General features: G+C 37.1%; 1 protein-coding gene across 2 annotated transcripts; it reads left to right on the plus strand.

The window, feature by feature from the left end:
* The first annotated feature begins 93 nt into the window (after positions 1 to 93).
* On the plus strand, positions 94 to 12,567 carry wdr3 (WD repeat domain 3). 2 transcript variants are annotated; one of them, XM_046844849.1, is made up of 27 exons: positions 94 to 236; positions 643 to 836; positions 2,690 to 2,899; positions 3,000 to 3,118; positions 3,251 to 3,329; positions 3,513 to 3,608; positions 3,944 to 4,054; positions 4,207 to 4,308; positions 4,392 to 4,489; positions 4,575 to 4,676; positions 4,768 to 4,998; positions 5,162 to 5,255; positions 5,356 to 5,457; positions 6,165 to 6,247; positions 6,331 to 6,469; positions 6,585 to 6,641; positions 7,507 to 7,607; positions 8,187 to 8,298; positions 8,507 to 8,641; positions 8,806 to 8,856; positions 8,962 to 9,027; positions 9,116 to 9,208; positions 10,668 to 10,718; positions 10,954 to 10,997; positions 11,702 to 11,830; positions 12,078 to 12,171; positions 12,251 to 12,567. In XM_046844849.1, the coding sequence occupies exons 2-27, from the start codon at positions 663 to 665 to the stop codon at positions 12,404 to 12,406; spliced, it is 2,829 nt and encodes a 942-aa protein (XP_046700805.1). In that variant the 5' UTR covers positions 94 to 236; positions 643 to 662; the 3' UTR covers positions 12,407 to 12,567. The 2 variants fall into 2 exon arrangements, with proteins under 2 accessions (XP_046700805.1, XP_046700806.1); XM_046844850.1 differs by lacking the exon at positions 94 to 236 and adding an exon at positions 421 to 439.
* The last annotated feature ends 5,858 nt before the right edge of the window (positions 12,568 to 18,425 follow it).

The following is an 18,425-nucleotide window of genomic DNA, read 5'->3' on the forward strand; positions in this document are numbered from 1 at the left end:
GTGAGATCATTGTAATTATAAGACTACAAGATAATTGTATATCAATTGTCCAGTAAATTTGTAGATGGTATACGTTTAAAAGTGTCAACAAACATTTTAATCAAGGTGGCCAATCGATTGCTTCGGCCTTTACTGACTGGCGCACATGTGGGCCTTGTGTGTTGTGTGGATGATAGAATGCTCTTAAGAACATAAAGTGAATTGATGCTGAATAAACTGAAACAACAGCTGTAAAGGTAAGCGGAATCAGTAATCGGTTGAAATTAGGACTTTTTAATATATGCATATCTTATATATAAATCTAGCGAATTAGAAAAAATGATTGTTTGATGCTTATCACGTGGCAGATCACTTTTTAGCTTCGAGACCTGACCACTACATTCTGCCCTACTGCATATTTACACAGGCTTAAAGGACGTAATTAAATAATAATGGTTATGTAAGTGATTAATAGTAGTTATTTGGTATAGAATATCACTCTGTATTGAGTTACTACTACTGAAAGCAATCCCAGATATCTGGTCAAACTCATGCTGAAGTTAGATGCATTGATCTGATCTCTACCTAATATTGTTTATGAATATTTAATTAACCCACTATTTGTATTATAACTGGGAAAGATTATGTTTTTTTCCTGCCCAGGTTAGAGGATAGTGTTGGCCATGGGCTTGACTAAGCAGTACCTGCGCTACGTTGCCAGCGCTGTGTTTGGTCTGATCGGCAGTCAGAAGGCGAACGTGGTGTTTGTGCGGCTGAAGGGAGGAGAGCAGGGCCGCTATGTGGCTGTAGGAGCCTGCGAGCATGTGTTCATATGGGATGTGCGGAAAGCTGAGAAGGTAAAAGGTCCCCAGTCTAGGAGATTTGACCAATGTGTTTATCTGTTTATATCGTTTTCATCTTAAACCAAGTAGGCTTTTATTGTCATTCCAACCATACAGAGTAGAGTGAACAGTAAAATGAAAAAGCGTTCCCCAAGGACCAACAATTAATCAAGAATAAGTAACACAAAACCCACACAACATAAAGTGCACGGTGAGACACGGCGGCACTGCAGAAGCAACAAGTACAGTAGATTTGTGTTGCTGCAAATGAAATGTCCATATAATAATAAATAACTTACATATAATCACTGAATTTTGTGCAAAACAGCATTTTTGTTCAGACCGTTAACTCATTTGATAATTTGTGTCAGTCCAGTCCCTTTGTATTGAGCAGTCATATGGCTTATGGAAAGAAACTGTTTAAACATGAGGGACCGACTGCTTTGGTATCTTTTTTTAAATGGCAGAGCAGTAAAGAGAGAGAGAGAGTGAGAGTGTGTGTGTGTGTGTGTGTGTGTGTGTGTGTGTGTGTGTGTGTGTGTGTGTGATCAGCCACAACGCTGTTGGCTTTGCAGATGCAGATCTTCAGGTTTTTCTCCCTCCATCATGGACCTTTACACTACACGCTTCATCCCCAAAGCTACCAGCATACCAATCTTCAGACATGCCACATCATTCCAGGAAATGATTTCTGGAGAAGGTTTATGATCTGAAGTTAAATTGGAGTTTTTCACGATTGGATTTTTTCCACATACTTTATCCTGTCATGGGATGGTGGATGTTTGCACAATGTAGTAGTTCTTCGTTCAGTTATCTTATCTACAGTCTTTACTAATACCCACTAGACTGATTCCAAACACACCAATTGGAAGAAACAATTATTTTTGAAATATGAGTTACAGCACAGATACTGCATCCCTGGAGCATTGAGGGTTAAAGGCTCAAGGGCCCAACAGTTGCAGCTTGGCAGTGTTCGGGTTTGAACCCCTGGCCTTTTGATCAGTCACTCAGAACCTTAAACCATTAAGGCTAAAGTAAATTCATCAGGGTACAACAATGTAATCAAATCAGCATGCGTCATACAAACATGGGGTTTATACCCTGTAAAATCGCCAATGCACACAGTGCAGGTCTTTATGTACAAGGGCCTGTTATTTTGCACATCATCACATCCAAGAACAAATGACACATCCAAGATTAACTATTTGTGGTTATTATGTTCTGGCTTATTTTGTTTTTCGAACATACATGTGGATGTGATTAGAGTTACAGGATTGAGTTGTTTGCTACAATTGCACATTCATGCATCCTTTAAAATGACCATAAATACAGATACTCTAGACCATGATTAACAATGCTGTGAATGGCTGGTCAGTGGTACACTGGCTAATGAGCTTAGTTTTAATGTCAGAGCTATCACCAGACCCACTAGAACTTGGGAACAAGTAAACATATAAGATATTATATTTTAAGTGTATAGTTATAGCTTTTAACAATAGCCATTGTCTCAGTTCAGCTTTACATAAATATATACAAGAACATTCTACAAAAATACAAATGGTTTTAAATTATAATTATTTTGTACTTGACAAATTTAACTTATTAAGGCCCAACAAATCAATGAGGTAAATGATTCCTCATGAAAAATAAACCTTTCCAAAAGTAAACTGTTGTCCTGCACTAAAGGATCCATTCCCCAGTGGTATAAACATTCCACATGTGTGCTAGAATTTGGTCATATTTGTGGTCCTGCACACTGAATCCACCGATTTCATTGCTAGGTGTAAAAGTTGTTTGTTTTTCTATACAGCTGCAGTCAGCTATCAGCTGATTTGCTCACTTTCAGTTTGACTCTTTTATTTCCTTAGGTTCTAATTCTTGAGGGTAAGAAGCATGAGGTGACGTATCTCTGCCCCTCTCCTGATGGTATCCACATTGCGGTGGGTTACGAGGATGGCGGTGTGCGTATCTTCAGCCTTTTAAATGGTGAAAGCAACATTTCGTTTAATGGACACAAATCTTCTGTCACAGTCATGCGTTATGACACCCTGGGAGCGCGACTTGTTACCGGTTCCAAGGTGAGATAAAAGATTTGCGGCAAGCAAATAACATATCCATAGAGCTGTGCTTAAAACGATTATGCTTAAATGATGCTCGTGTTTTTTTTCCTTTCTGAAGGACACGGATGTGATTGTGTGGGACATAATAAACGAGTGTGGTTTGTACAGGCTGAAAGGACACAAAGATGCCATTACACAAGCTTTGCTCTTAAAGGACAAAAATTTGCTGGTCACAAGGTACGTCAGATTGATATTTTTTTTTATTTCAGCAACTTAAGGCCAGGGGTTATTGGCCAGTATATTTGTGGTTTATTCCCTGTTTTTATAAACAACTCAAATCACTGGTTCAATTGCCCTCTTTTACCTCAGCTCAAAGGACAGCTTTGTAAAATGGTGGGATTTGGACACTCAGCACTGCTTTAAGACAATGGTCGGCCACCGCAGTGAGGTGAGCAGCATTACTCCATAGCACTCGTCAAACAAGTTAAACATCAGCAGCCATTTTGAGACTATTTAATGTCCAAATTCTAGTGTCAAAAAGTACTTGTATTATTGCTGTTTATATAGATAGTATTAAGTCCTGTATTAGGAGTTGTGATTAAGGTCATTGCTGACATGCTGTTTTCTTTAGGTGTGGGGAATGGTTCTGTTGAATCAGGAGCACCGGCTGCTAACTGGCTCTGCTGACAGTGAACTCCGAGCTTGGGATATCGATTACCTAGAGGAGGTAAACAAGTTATTAAATCTACTGTGTCTTAAACAGTTTTATAGGTTTTGGGTTGGTCTACGGAAAAGATAAAACATACAGCCAAACTTAATGTTAAGTAATACCAATAAGACCTCAATTATCCATAACCATGCAATACAGCATAGTATCAGCTGCTTTTCCTTCAAATGTTCTTAAATATTATGAGCACAAAACTTGAATAATTGTTGTCTAGTGGTTTACACAACCAAAAAGTAATTGTGTAGTCGACTCTGTGAAACCACAATACTTAAATACATTATTAATGTTTTAAATTGACACTGATTTAATTGTGGTATTTCACCATCTTTTCTCAGGGTAAAGAAGCAGGAGAGCCACAGGAGAAGAAAGGAAAGAATGTCTTTGTTGGTGATGATGACGATGATGACGATGATGAACAGAAGGGTCCTAATGAAGAGCCAGAAGATGTAATACCCCACTACTTATGATGGCACTGTTCATTTACAAATGTAGCTTATAACAATGGCAGATTTGCTAAGTTCAGGCAGGTTCTTTGTGTTACAAGATTGTGTTTGAAGAATGTCTCTCACAGCACATTTTTTTTTGTCTTATCTTACAGAGAATTCTCAGCTGTAAGAAAGCTGGCTCTGTTCTGAGAGAAGCCAGAGACCGGGTCGTGTCCTTGATTGCCGATCCCAAAGCTAAAGTCTTGGCATGCCATGTACGTCTTTTCTGTAACGGTGAATTTAAATTTTGAAAGCTATTTCCTATGTTTTTGATTGTTCCAAACAATTTTATCTGTAGGGCCTTGACAGCACTTTGGAGCTCTTTGCCGTGCTGTCAGAGGAAGAAATTCAGAAAAAAATACAAAGAAAGCTAAAAAAGGCAAAGAAGAAGGCCAAGTATGTAACCTGGATTTGAAAACATGCACCAAATAAATTCATCCAGTATCGTTAAATTTATTGATATCTGGTGTTTCTGTATCAGGTCACAGGATGGTGGCGCTGATGAAGCAGATGTAGCCGTGGAGCGAAAGCTGACGGATGAGATCCAAAAACTGGCCAGTATAAAGGCCTCCTCTAAGATCAGGTTATTGCTCTTTAGCGTTACATTTATTATTTAGACTTGTACTGCTCAACATTCACGTATTTTAGAGTTGTTAACAATCTGTTTTTCTCAGGTCGGTGGACTGTCTTATGTCTCCTAATGGTGAGATGAAAGTGGCTCTGCTGCTGCAGAATAACACAATAGAGACTTACAGTGTAAAGACAACAGAGAAAAGCCCTACAGGCACCAAGACATCTCGACTCACCCTGGGTGGCCACCGCACAGACGCCAGAACACTGTCTTTTAGCTCGGACAACATTGCGATCTTGTCTGCATCTGGAGACACGGTCAAAGTCTGGAACAGGTCAGTCTAAGGACATCTAAGACAAACACTTAAATAAAATTGTTGTTTACTCTCATATAAACCTGATTCTGCTGAAGAAACCATCATGCACATATTTATAATTTCTTTTTATCCTTGTATTTAGTTTTTTTGTGTGTTTAAAAAGACATCTTTTCTATTCCAGGGCCACTTTGCAGGTGATCCGTACCATGGCGTGTGAATATGCACTTTGCTCACTGTTCGTGCCTGGAGATAGACAGATTGTTGTAGGAACTAAGGTATATCACAACAACCTTTTCATATGATTAGTAAAGGTTAAGGGATGCAGGATTGTAGATATTGTTTCAGTGCCTTTAATAGTCTGTTTTTCTTTTGTAGAGTGGAAAGATTCAGATTTTTGATTTGGCATCAGGCAGCCTGCTGGAGACTACAGAAGCTCATGAGGGAGCTCTGTGGTCCATCTGTCTCTCGCCTGATCAGGTACTACAGTAGAGACTAGAGCAATTTAGCACATAACTGTCTAATGTCTTTAATGGTTACATTTGAATTTGTAACTAACAAAAATAAGCACTATATTGAGCTGAAGCTTCACTTTTCTTAGTAAACGCCCAAGACATGGTTTGCCAGAGAGGCCTTTTACTACACTGTATGTAGTAAATGTGACAAGCATAATGCACTATTAAATGCATAAATGAGCAGGCAAACAGGTAATAAAGTGGGCAGTAATGAATATGCTCACTGTATAGGACATTACAAACTTATAGAATAGATTGAGCCTCCCCAACAAACCCAATTTGAAGTTTCTCCACAAAATAGGCCTAAACGTTAACTATTCGAAAGTAATAAAACTTGAGACAAAGATATTATTACTGTTTATACTTAAATACAAAGAACATAAAATATTACATCTTGTAATATCCAGATGACAAAAAGAAAAGCCACAAGCTACAGCTTTACTGTGCCATTAATGTGGCATGAATTCCAACGAATACCATTGTTTGAAATGAAATTCCCTCAGCTGCTGTTTTGATGAAGAGCACTGTCAAACACACATGCCTACATCAGCACCACTTGCTTTTCCGTCGTCTCCTTTTAATTGGTCAAACTATAATAAATAAACTTGACTTTATGTGAGAAAATATTATTTCATGTTTACCATTTTGCTAAATTTCAAAGTCTGTGTTCAGAGGGGAATTGTAACTGGAGGAGCTGACAAGGTGGTGAAATTCTGGGACTTTGAGCTCATAAAGGACAATGAATCAACCAACAAGTGAGGAAAGCTGTCTGCTTACCATAACCATGTGTTTGTTAATGAAGGTTTAGTGTGTAATTGCTTTGTGTATATTTCTGCAGGAGACTGACTGTGAAACACACTCGCACACTAAGGTTGGATGAGGACGTACTGTGTGTGCGCTTCAGTCCTGATCAGAGACTGTTGGCAGTCTCTCTTCTCGACTGCACTGTGAAGATTTTCTACACAGACACACTAAAGGTATTCTGTAGACGCCATTCCATATGAACACTGTTGATGCTTCTGTGTGTTATTCATGCAATTAATAAAGACATCTGCACTGATTTAAAAATGACCGAACTGTTTCTTTCTCTAGTTTTTCCTGTCTCTGTATGGACATAAACTGCCTGTGCTGTGCTTGGACATTTCACATGTAAGTTTTCTGTACAATGTCAATTAAACTTGTACCTACATGGTCATAGGATAATAATTAGTCCAGTATTTGATCATATTTATTAACATATGTCTATATGTATAGTTATTGTGTATCATAAAGGACCCATCATAGGTATTGCATTTCACAATTTCTTTTATTAATCGGCGTCGTCTATTTGTGCTGCAGATTATTCGACAGGCCTATCTGATACACCAAACTGTGTTTTCCCTTTTTTCCCTTGTGTGCTCATTCGCTAAGCTTATTAACCAATCCTAGTTCTCTTTCTCGCCGACGAGATCTGCCTCCGATTCGACATGCAGAAACGCAGAAGTGCAAAAACTTCATTTTCTCAATGACCGACCGTCAGCTTGGTGTATAACGGGCTTGAAGTTCTTATCATTCGTTCTTAATCTAACCTTATATTTTTTATTGGTTAAATATACTACTACTTTTGGAGAGAGAAAGAGAATAACATTTTGGAACTGTACAGTATTGTTCACGATCCTTCAACCAGCTGTAGTTTAGGTTACAGGCAGGCACAGGTAACAAAACCTGGTAACAAGTGTAGTGTTTGGAGAGGTTGTGTTCTTCAATAAATGTTTAATTTATGCAATTTTCTGTATCACATCTTATTAATTATCTGTGTAAATTTATCTGATGAAGGGGGAAAAAAAATCGCCGTTATATCGGCATACATCAGCTGCCCTGATTTCTAAATATCAGCCTTAGCCGAGAAAAAAAATCCAGATCGGTTTTATCGGTGATATTATTATAGTTTATAAATGTGTGTGTATATGTATGTTGGTTCATTATAAATGCTCATTCTGATTTCACACCTGTTCTTATTTGAATTGTGTTTTAGGATAGTGCACTGATCGCCACTGGATCAGCAGACAGGAATGTAAAGGTCTGGGGTTTGGACTTTGGTGACTGCCATCGTTCAATGTTTGCTCATGATGACAGGTACTAGATGTTTTTGTTGCTTATACAATATTGAATTTCTCGTTTTACTGTAAGAATAGCAATGGAGCATAAAGGTCTGGCTTACACCTGATAGGTTGGTACATGTCTTTACTGCTAGACTGTAAGTTTAGATTGTTTTAGTTAGTGATACCTTTTTTCTGCTTTATTGGTGAAAACATGGATGATCAGTCAAGTTTTTATTGTAATTTTAAACCTATATAGCTGATGTAGTACATAGTGAAATTAGACAACGTTCCTCGTGGTGCTACATTAAACAACATAAAGCTACATAACAGAACACAGAGTTAAGGACTGAAGTAATTGTCCTCACTACAAAAAGTGCATCGTGTGCAACCTTGTGGAAACAGTGCAAGACAAAAGACAACACGACAGTGTAGAACAAATACACAAAATAGCACCATACAGTACAATGTGCAAAAGGGAACTGGATACAGGAGTGTATTGTGAATAAACACAAAAGGTTGTGCAAAACAGGAAGAGCATCAGTCAAATGATGTCATCCCAGATGCTTAATATTTGCCTCCTTCTCTCTTTTGCTTTTTTCTTCTCTCTTTCCAGTGTAATGTTCCTTCAGTTCGTCCCCAAAACCCATCTGTTCTTCACAGCCGGAAAGGACAGAAAGATCAAACAGTGGGATGCTGACAAGTTTGAACACATTCAGACCCTGGAGGTGATTTTTTTTTTTTCTGACAAAACTGACCATTTCTTTTTATATGTATGACAAAATGTGTGAACCCGGTCTATAGTCAGCAAAGGTTTTGTATTATGAGAACCGGATATTTTTCCATTAATCCTTGGTCTAAATTAAAATGCATGAAAACACATTTTCAGAGCCTGTATACTTCTTAACATTTGACTTCTAAGCATTTGTTCCTCAGGGACATCATTGTGAAGTATGGTGCCTGGCCATTAGTCCCAATGGAGACCACATTGTTTCCTCCTCTCATGATAAGTCCCTCAGGCTTTGGGAAAGAACCAAGGAGCCCATCATTCTAGAGGAGGAGAAAGAAATGGTGAGTGGCTATAACAGATCCTGGGAACCTGGTAACACTACATAGCTATGCTAATAATGGCAATACAGTGCAGGCCTTAACTCTCGACAACTTTAAAAATGTTGATGAACAGCACTAACAAATCCTAAACATTTCAAATATTCTGTATATTTGACTTTTTTCAGGAAAGAGAGGCAGAGTTTGAGGAATCTTTAGCCAAAGGAGAAGAGCCTGTGGTATGTAGGGGACTTGGTCCTTACATATTGTTAATCTAAGTAATTCTCTTACTTAGAAACATGAGCAGGTATATCACCTGGTTCGTTTGTTTCTATTTGTTCCAGGTCCCTGGCGAGGCCAGAGGTGAGGCCGAGCCTGCAGGGAAGAAGACTATAGAGACTGTCAAAGCTGTGAGTTACTCAGCTTTTGGCTATTTATGAAGATTAAATCTCTATCTCTCGTTTGTTTTGAGTAATAAGTGAGTTAAAATCCTTCCAGGCGGAGCGTATAATGGAAGCACTGGAGCTCTACAGAGAGGAGAGCAAGAAGCTGGAGGAACACAAGGCTGCCTGTGATGTGGCAGGAAAGGAGGTGTGATATGTCTTCTATTCTAATAGGGCTTTAGAATGTGATGTCATGATGCAAAGATCCATCATACTGTTAAGTTAAGAAGAGTTAGGGCACATTAAAACAAGATACTGACAAACAATATATAGTTTAAGGTAGAGGGTGGAATGCAATTTTAAATCTCTGAAGCCTCTGAGATAAAACAGACTGAAAGGTTTACTTGCCTCTTTTTTTTTTTTTTTTTTTTTAAACCTTAAATAAACAAATAAAATTTGTTAGCTTGTTAGACTCACACTCTTGGTCTCTGTTTCACTGGCTCTGTTAACAAAGTTTTACGGTTGTTTATGTTCCATAGCAGGGCAGGACACAAGTCTGGTTGACTATCTGTCCTACTTTTGTATAGTTTGTCAACTTGGGTAGCTCACGTGTAGCTTGAAATGACCATTCTGCTGTGTACGATTAAGTCTGTAAAATCCCTCATTATGTGAATTCTAGATCAGTTATCAGTAATAGATATTGTTTCGTAGGAATCAACATTAGATGGAATTTTTTTTTTTGCACTTTTGTGTATAAACCAATGGCTCTTTATATTTTGAGCTTTTGCTTAAAATGCAGTGTTTATCTGTCACAACCAAACCAGAATGTTTATATCCAGTGTTTATCTGTAGCAGATAATGTGAAACAGGTTTGACATCACGTCATGTCCTTGATTCCTTGCACATGCTCACGTACACACTCTTCTCTGAATATTAAACTCTAAAGGTTGCAGTTTATATGATATGCAATATCTAGACGTTTCCAAATAAAAATGTTAATATTTAATCGCGATTAATCGCATGATTGTCACGAGCTAACCTCTAAATAATCAGAGCTTAATCGCACATGTATCTGTTCTAAATGTACCTTAAATTAATACTTTAAGTTTTTAATACTCCAATTAACATAGTCATTGACAATTATGGATGCTTTAGGCAAATGTATGTTTATTATTAGTGAACACATACTCAACATAGAGCATGAAAACATTGAAAATATTCTTGTTAATGTTTTTAAGTAATTATAGTGATTTAAATTATGTAAATCATTAGGACACCATGTTTCCACACAGATGGTTGTAATTGCCACGTGTGCATTATAGCTTTTTTTTGGTGATTGATTTGAGACTTGGCGCACAAATGTTTAGTGATTACAAATAATCTTTCGGTGGCGTTTATAATTTTTTTTAATATCGGAGTAAAGAAAGGATTTCGTGAATAAATGTGTGTTGCGTTGAATTTTTTTATTTCGCCTCTCTTATATTTATTTAGATTTTTAATAGAAATGATTTTCAAACAGAAATGCATGCTAGATGAATCGCGCATTAATAAAGTTAGTGCCATTAAAAAGAATTTGCGTTAATGCGTTAATTTTGACATTTCTTTCATTTGTATGTAACGCTGGACTTGTACATTTCCCTTTTGATAAACTGACTTTTCTTTTGCAGTTACCTCCACCAGCGATGAACCCAATTCTTCTGGCTTATGGAAGTATCTCGGTAAGAAAATGCATTCTGAAATTCTTGTACTACACACTGATTCTGTGAATTGTGTTTTGATTTTCATAACACACAAAAAAAAGTGTATTAGTGCTTTTAGTATATAGACATAGAGACACTGTGGTAAATTAAAGGTTCAAGTAATTACTGAAGCAAACAAGGATGTTGACTTAAAATAAAATGAGCGAGTTCCTGTATTAGTGCTATAATAACAAGCTTGTTGTATGGCCCACAGCCTTCTCGCTATGTTTTGGATGTTATAAAGAAAGTCCGTTCCAGGTAAGGACACATTTCTTAAAATCCTCATACATCAATCAAGCTATATATCTTATGTTTCGCATATCTTAATGATTTCCTCAAACTGAAAAAAACTCTTTTTACTTATTACATGTACATTAAAGCATAATTAAATTAATTCTTCACATATCCCTGCGATGTTAGGAAGCTGGGGTCAGAGAGCAGGGTCAGCTATTCAGCTATAATATTGAGCCCCTGGAGCACAGAGGGTTAAGGGCCCTTGCTCTTGGGCCCAAGAGTGGCAGCTTGGTGATTCTGGGACTTGAATGCCTGACCTTCCCCTAGTGTTTATACACTGGTGTACACTTTTTACATGAGGGGGGACTATTAGTTAAATGTTACATGACTAAGTAAATGAGTTAAGATGTAAAATGTTAAAAACTCAACAGAAATGACAAACTACAAAGCTACATCTAGCTTGTGGTCCACTATTAAGTATTCAGTAAATAGGCCACAGGTCAGTAGAATTTAGGCTCCCCTTTAGGAATTTCTATGATGTAATTGTAAACCCTTTTCTATAGATTTGTCAAGTCAGGAAGCTTTTGTCATTTCAACCATTTAAAGCTGATGCAGTACATATTGAAATTAAACATTTCTCCATTTATGTTACACACATCTCTAACATCAAGCTTGAGCTCTATAGTTATAGATGAGTAGTGGTGATGAAATTATGTTCTGCCTTTCAGCGAGTTGGAGGTGTCTCTACTTGTGCTGCCGTTTCCGTATATCCCTGATCTGCTCTCGCTTTTAAACACCTACATGCAACAGGGCCTGGAGGTTGAACTGGTCTGCCGATGCCTGTTCTTCTTGCTCAGGTATTTCTTTAGCTCCGTTTACACGGGGTTCTGAAGTGGTTTTTAAACTGAAAAACTGGAAAGTGTTTCCTGGACTTTTTTAAATATGGTTGGATTAATCAATTTTGCCATCATGGTAACTCCTGCTTGTAAATAAATTATTTATGTCACTTGCGTACAACATGCCATTATGCAAAGGTATTTCACTAGTACATTTCAAAATATATTTTATGTGTAATTCAGAATTATGATTATTATTTTGTTCAAGAATCCACTTTGGACAGATCACCAGTAACCAAATGCTGCTGTCAGTTATTGATGAGCTGAGGACAAACACAATCTCCAAGATGAAGGAGATCAGGGTAAGTATGTTCCACCTGCAGCAAGTTTGACCATCTCCATTAGATCGTCAACATTCCTCACTCTTTCTCCATGTCTCAGGATGTGCTGGGCTTCAACAGTGCAGGCCTTCAGTTTCTTCAGCGGGAGATTGAGAGCAAAGAAGATGTGATGTTCTTCGCTGATGCCACGGATCGCTTTGAGGAGAAGAAGAGAAAGAGAAGAAAGAGAGAACGGGCCATACTGACCATCACATAAACCAGTTCACAGAAAACAACCACCACACACCCCAAAAAAGTTATCATGGACTCTCCATTATACCTCCTTGGTTTCATAAGATCTCAAGATGTTATATTTAGTCTTTTTATAGGCTTGGATGTGATTTGTTTCTACTTTTCCCTAAATGATTTCATTCACAAGCTCCACTGCCTGTGTCTTTTTATTGTTCATCATTTCTACATACCAGTTTCACATAAATCATTGAAGGAGCCTGTAGTTAATAAATATTATCCACAGTGTGCAGAAATTGGAGCATTTTAGCATCTAGAAAGATTTCTGGTTAAGTAAAAGGATATTGGACAGGTGGTGAAATATGGTCTTTTTTTCTTTATTTCTTTACTGCTTGTCTGGTACCAGTGCTCACTGGAGTGCATTCAGCTATGAAGTGGTGATGTCGACTGTGGATTCGGGGGGGGGGCACGGCATGTTGGAGCTGTCACCAGAGCAGAGGACCACCACTGCGATTTTTCATCATATTAATAGGAAACAGGAAGAGAGGGGGTATTCTACTTTCCTCGCATAACTCTCCTATGTACCGGCCAGCTGTGACATGGCCAGGAGAGCTTTATTAACATGTATTTATCACTGACACAAGCTAAGGCAGAGTCAGGAGTGGTCCACAATTCCGGTCTGGTCAAACAATCTTGCTTACCAAAGCCGTGCTGTCTCCGAAACTTTATGCCATAGAATAGACAGATTACAGATATGCTTTATGAACTTTACTAAGAAACGTTTGAGAAGTACTCAAATTTGCGTGTACTAAACTTTGTTATTCTGCTTAGATCTGCTGTTACATTAGTGTAGAACATTGAGCAGACTTTCATTTTACGCATGATTTTTTTTTCATTACTCGTACAAAAGTCTCCCAAACAGTGCAACAGTGAGCTACAAAGTGAACATCCACAGAATGCGGTTCAGCTCAAACCACTTTCTGCTAGCGTAGCTTTCAGTTCAAGTCAAAAACACATTTACATACAAACATCTAAAATCTTTGTTGTTAAATGTGAAAAGGTGAGTAAAGGGAAAAACTGGCACTGACAAGCAGAGGCCCCTCTGTTGGCACTTCAGATTTTAATACATTTACCATCTTTCCCAAGTTCTTTGTTAAATGAAAAATTTGTAAAACATTTTTGAATAGTGTGGTTTTAAAGATTTCTTAAGTACATAAAAGAGCTGTATTTTTATGCTACACAGCATAGTGGGCTATAAATTCTGCACAAGGCAATTTAGTGCATGGCATAAAGAAAACAAAATGCAGGTCTAATGTTTTAAATTTATATATATATATATATATATATATATATATATATATATATATATATATATATATATATATAACATTGGTCATTGTTGCTGAGGTGTACAAGGCTCTAATAAAGAAACTAAAACGTTTTGATGATCATTTACTTGCATAGCCTATTACCTCTGACTAATATTTAAACGTTACTCTGCATTATTTGAGTTGCAATACAAGATCATTATGCCAAAATTAACATTTGCACTCAAATGTACTCTGTACTGTGGGGAAAATAAATTTACACCAGAGTTTTCTAGGCACGATATGTTGATGAATGAATGGATTTGTTTCTTGGCCTATCTGATTCAGTTCTACATGAGGTGTTGCCTGATTTATAGCTTGTCGAGGACAGAGCTATTCTGGGTTCCTAACCTCAAAGCATTTCCATGAATTTTGGGTGATTCAAGAAAAGTGCTTTGCTAAAACACAATTAATTCTTTTTTATAAAAAGGGCTAAAGGGAACTATTATTTTAAGAACGTCCAACAGCAGAAAAACATATGTGAGCCAACAAACCTGAGTAATAATCCGAGTTTAAGTTAAACACTGGGTGGCAGCATTGACTTTCTAAAATTGTTTTTGCAACCCGCACTATGCTGACAATACCATTTCACTGCAGTCCAGTCTAAAATATTATTGAGACACCTGACTTTTCTAGTCATATGTGGTTCTTCTCCAAACTGTTACCACAAAGTTGGGGAAACAGAATTGTATAGGATGTGTTTGGATGCTGTAGCATTAAATATTCCCTTTATTTGAATTAGGAGACCAATTCCAGCTGTTCCAGCATGACAATGCTCTTGTACACAAAGACAGCTCTATAAAGATATAGTTTCCATGGGTTGAAGTGGAAGATCTTGAGAGTTCTAGTCTAAACACCTTTCGTAATGAATTTTAATGCTGACAGCACCCCAGGCATCCTCACGCAAAAACTACATGACTTGACTTACACCATTGTGACTGAATGAGCACAAATCTCCACAACCCCACACCAAAATCTAGTGGAACATCGAGTCCCAAAAGTGTGGAGTTTAACCTATTACAGCAAATGTAGAATGCGATTTTGAAAAAGTGCATACAAAATTAATAGCTAGGTGTCCTTTTTGCACCAACGTCAATCATATTCTAACATATTTAAACAGATAACACATTAAAACAATATCTCAAACAAATTAATAATAATAATTTTAGAAAATAATGGGGTCGTCAATGGCAAGTCTTAGAAGCTTAAAAGTATTTTGATTAAGTTGTTCATGCCTAAGAATAATAGACAATGTTCATGTCAAATTCAGTAAATTTAGAAGGCACAGGAGTCCTGATATCACACAATGTAACACTAAAAATGACAGGCTAAGTGAGAGTGAGTACTTAATTGTATGATAAATTTAACTGCTGTAATAAACTATTCTAGACATGTGTACTTCCTATTACAACCCATAAACACACACTCGATCCTTCTGTATGTGTTCAGTGTTTACTTTGTCCAGATCATTACAGACAGGACTTCTTTGCTTCTTGTCTTATTCTCCACCAACAATAACGCTCCTGTTCTCCTCTGAACAAATATCACTCACCTTCCATTTAAACAGGAAAATAAACAGAACTCAATCTAAGGACTTGTTCCAAATAATTTTCACAATGGCGCTGGATGTTTCAGATACATTTTGTGAATATGAAATGTGTGATTTATTTATTTTAATTTAAACATGAAAATGTTTAAGGGGTATTAAATAAAAAAAAAAAACTCTCATAACAACCTGGTTACACACGTACAGCAAGAGCAAACCCAAGCTTAACTAACAGTTAAAGCATATTTTGCTTGTTATACAATAATTAGAGCTTCTCATTAGATCTAAGTCTACTAACTTAGTGTTGATCATGATTTGGCAGGTTTAATCCACACGCTCTAGTATAAATATTCTATATCTAGCCGATTTTAAGGTGATCTGTGCCTAGCAATTCCACAGGTTGTTGATAGGCTTAGGATTAGGGCTTTAACTTTTCATTCCGGGGACAGTCCAAAACGTTAAACTTCTTCTTGTGAACACATTCCCTTGTTGAGCTGAATTTGTGTGCCATATAGCGATTTTTTGTAGGTTTGTGTGAGAATAGATTTTGGACATATACAAAATTCCATTACAGTTTCAGAGCTAAATGAAAAGAAGCACTCCCGAAAAACATGATGCTACCACTACTATGTTTCCCCCTGTATTGTGTTCTTTGGGTTATAAGCTTTCTTAATTTTGCACCACAGTTTTTTTTATTTAGTAAAAGGTTTTTTATTAGCCTCACCAGACAATGACATATTTTGCCAAATCAATCGGGGTGATTTAGGGCTGGGTTGTTATTTTTTCTTTTGTTAATGAAAGATGGTCACACTACCCCATAGCCCTGACATAGAATAAATACAAGATGGTTGTCACATGATCCTCTAGATCCATATGCTTTGTAAGCTCTTTGTGGACCAAGGCTTTGGCAGTCAACTAAAAGCAAAAGATTTCAAGACCTTCCAACTGAAACGGTTGATTTTTATAAAAATATATGGTTTGCTTCAATTTCACATTAAATGTTTATCTTTTTTTTTTAAATGCTTCATCACAAAAACCTGTCATTTAAAAAAAAGCTTTTGAAAAATATTTAACTACCTTTTAACTACTAACTTTTTAACTACCACCAAATGTTTTGCCCACATATCTAATATGTCAACTGAGACAAAGTAGGACTGAAACACAACTGGTATAAAAGGACACTTTAGTCATAACAATATTAACCGACGAATGATAAAAACTGGAAATTCAAAACTCTATTAAATTTCCTGTAGTGGAGCATCACCTGGCCTTCTCTTTAAAACACACCTAAAAATTAATAAATAAACACAAGAGTGACAGCTACATCTTTCTAGATTGTAGATGGGTGATTATCCCTGTCAGGTCTTAATTGAGAGCCTTTGTCAGCAGCTGTGCATTAAAACATGGGCTCTGCATTTCTGAGCTTAGGTTTAGAATGATCTGATCTGTCAGTAATCCCATTGTTTGTCCCAATGATCAGAAAGCTATTTCTTCCGGTAGACCCAGACTTGGCAATTAACAGATGTTTACAGTTGTCACCAAGGTCTAACCTAAACATCCACAGGGGGAGGGAAGTCTGGGATGTGTCCAAAGATTATTGTGGTCATAGCTATATATGTTTGGTCTATTGACCAGTTGGTGTTTGGATAAATTAGTTGAGGCAATATTGAGGCTTAATCTTATCTATCTGTTCAGAAAAGTTTTTGCGTATTTACTTATTATTTATTGCGTAGAAATAAGTAAACTGTTTATGATTAGTGAGAAAGTGTGACAAAGTGTATGTATTAGTGACATTCTTTTTGACCAATAATACATAGACTCTTGCTCATGCCAGAATATCATATAGGAAAGCAAAATTGACATGTGATGGTCACCCTCTTTAAAAAATAATTAGAGAGAGAGAGAGAGAGAGAGAGAGAGAGAGAGAGAGAGAGAGAGAGAGAATGAAAAGGGAAGAAAAACGAAATATAAAAATATCTCTAAGGCCAGAAATATGTCAAGGAATATCTACCCCCACCTACTTGCCAATCAGACCACCCACACTTTACAAAGACAGCATGTCAATCATCCCGCATATATACATATACAAATCTCAGACACCAAGCTGTAGGACAAACAGATGAAACAAACGTGCAAAGCACCAAGCATGAACAAAGTTTTTATATACAAATTACATTCGTTTCTATAGAATCTAAATACGTTAAAACTTAGAATGCATATAGCAACTTACACTAATGCAATATGCTTTTCTGAGATTTTTCTGATATTGTTATAGTTTTAATATTATTAATAATATTAGCTATTGTTTTAAATCAAACGTTTTTTGAATGCAAAACATATATATTGCTAAGAGTTTATGAGCAAAACTATATAATGTGATAAATATCATGCATATCACATCAACAATATTCATGTCATATTTCACACGCACCCAATTCCCACACTCTTACACATGCACAGAAAGCAGATTCACAACATGTCCATTTGATCTGTCAGCACAGAGGTCACAAGAACACCAGCTATTTCTAATATATTCTGTCAGTTATTAGACCTTAGCAAGACCCTAATCACGACCTGTCCCTCAACATCTACTCTCACCGAAGCCCAACAACACAGTCCAGGGGCTCAGTTTAATCCAACTAACACTAATAACACCCACCAACACCCACAAAGGGGCCCATATCCTCCTCAAATACTCCACAACAAAGATTAAATATGAAGCCCTGACTGCTTCGTATTAGCGTTTAATTAAGTTAAAGAGTGTGCCTCTGCACGCTCTTTGTTTCTCTGCAGAGCAGTAACCCAATTGAAGTAATCTATTCTTTCATGGCTCAGAACTGGAATTCCAATGAGGTGCCATCACTGTGGAGGCAGGGCCGGCTTACAGCCTCCAGCAATCGCTGATCTCTCACTCATGTGATTAATTTAATAAAACCGTTAAGACTCATTCCCTCACTAATGCTACACTTATACCTACACACTCTCCTTCACATATGCAGGGAGATACACACATACAGTACACATTCCCTCAGGCTTTCTTACACTGACAGATCTCTGCTTAGCACCTTCATACATTAAAGATAACCTTTTTAGCTTTGACTAAACAAAGCCAGGCCTGCTCTCCAGAGGTCCGC

The sequence above is a fragment of the Silurus meridionalis genome, chromosome 3, assembly GCF_014805685.1.
Source record: "Silurus meridionalis isolate SWU-2019-XX chromosome 3, ASM1480568v1, whole genome shotgun sequence".
In the NCBI taxonomy this organism is placed as follows: Eukaryota; Metazoa; Chordata; class Actinopteri; order Siluriformes; family Siluridae; genus Silurus; species Silurus meridionalis.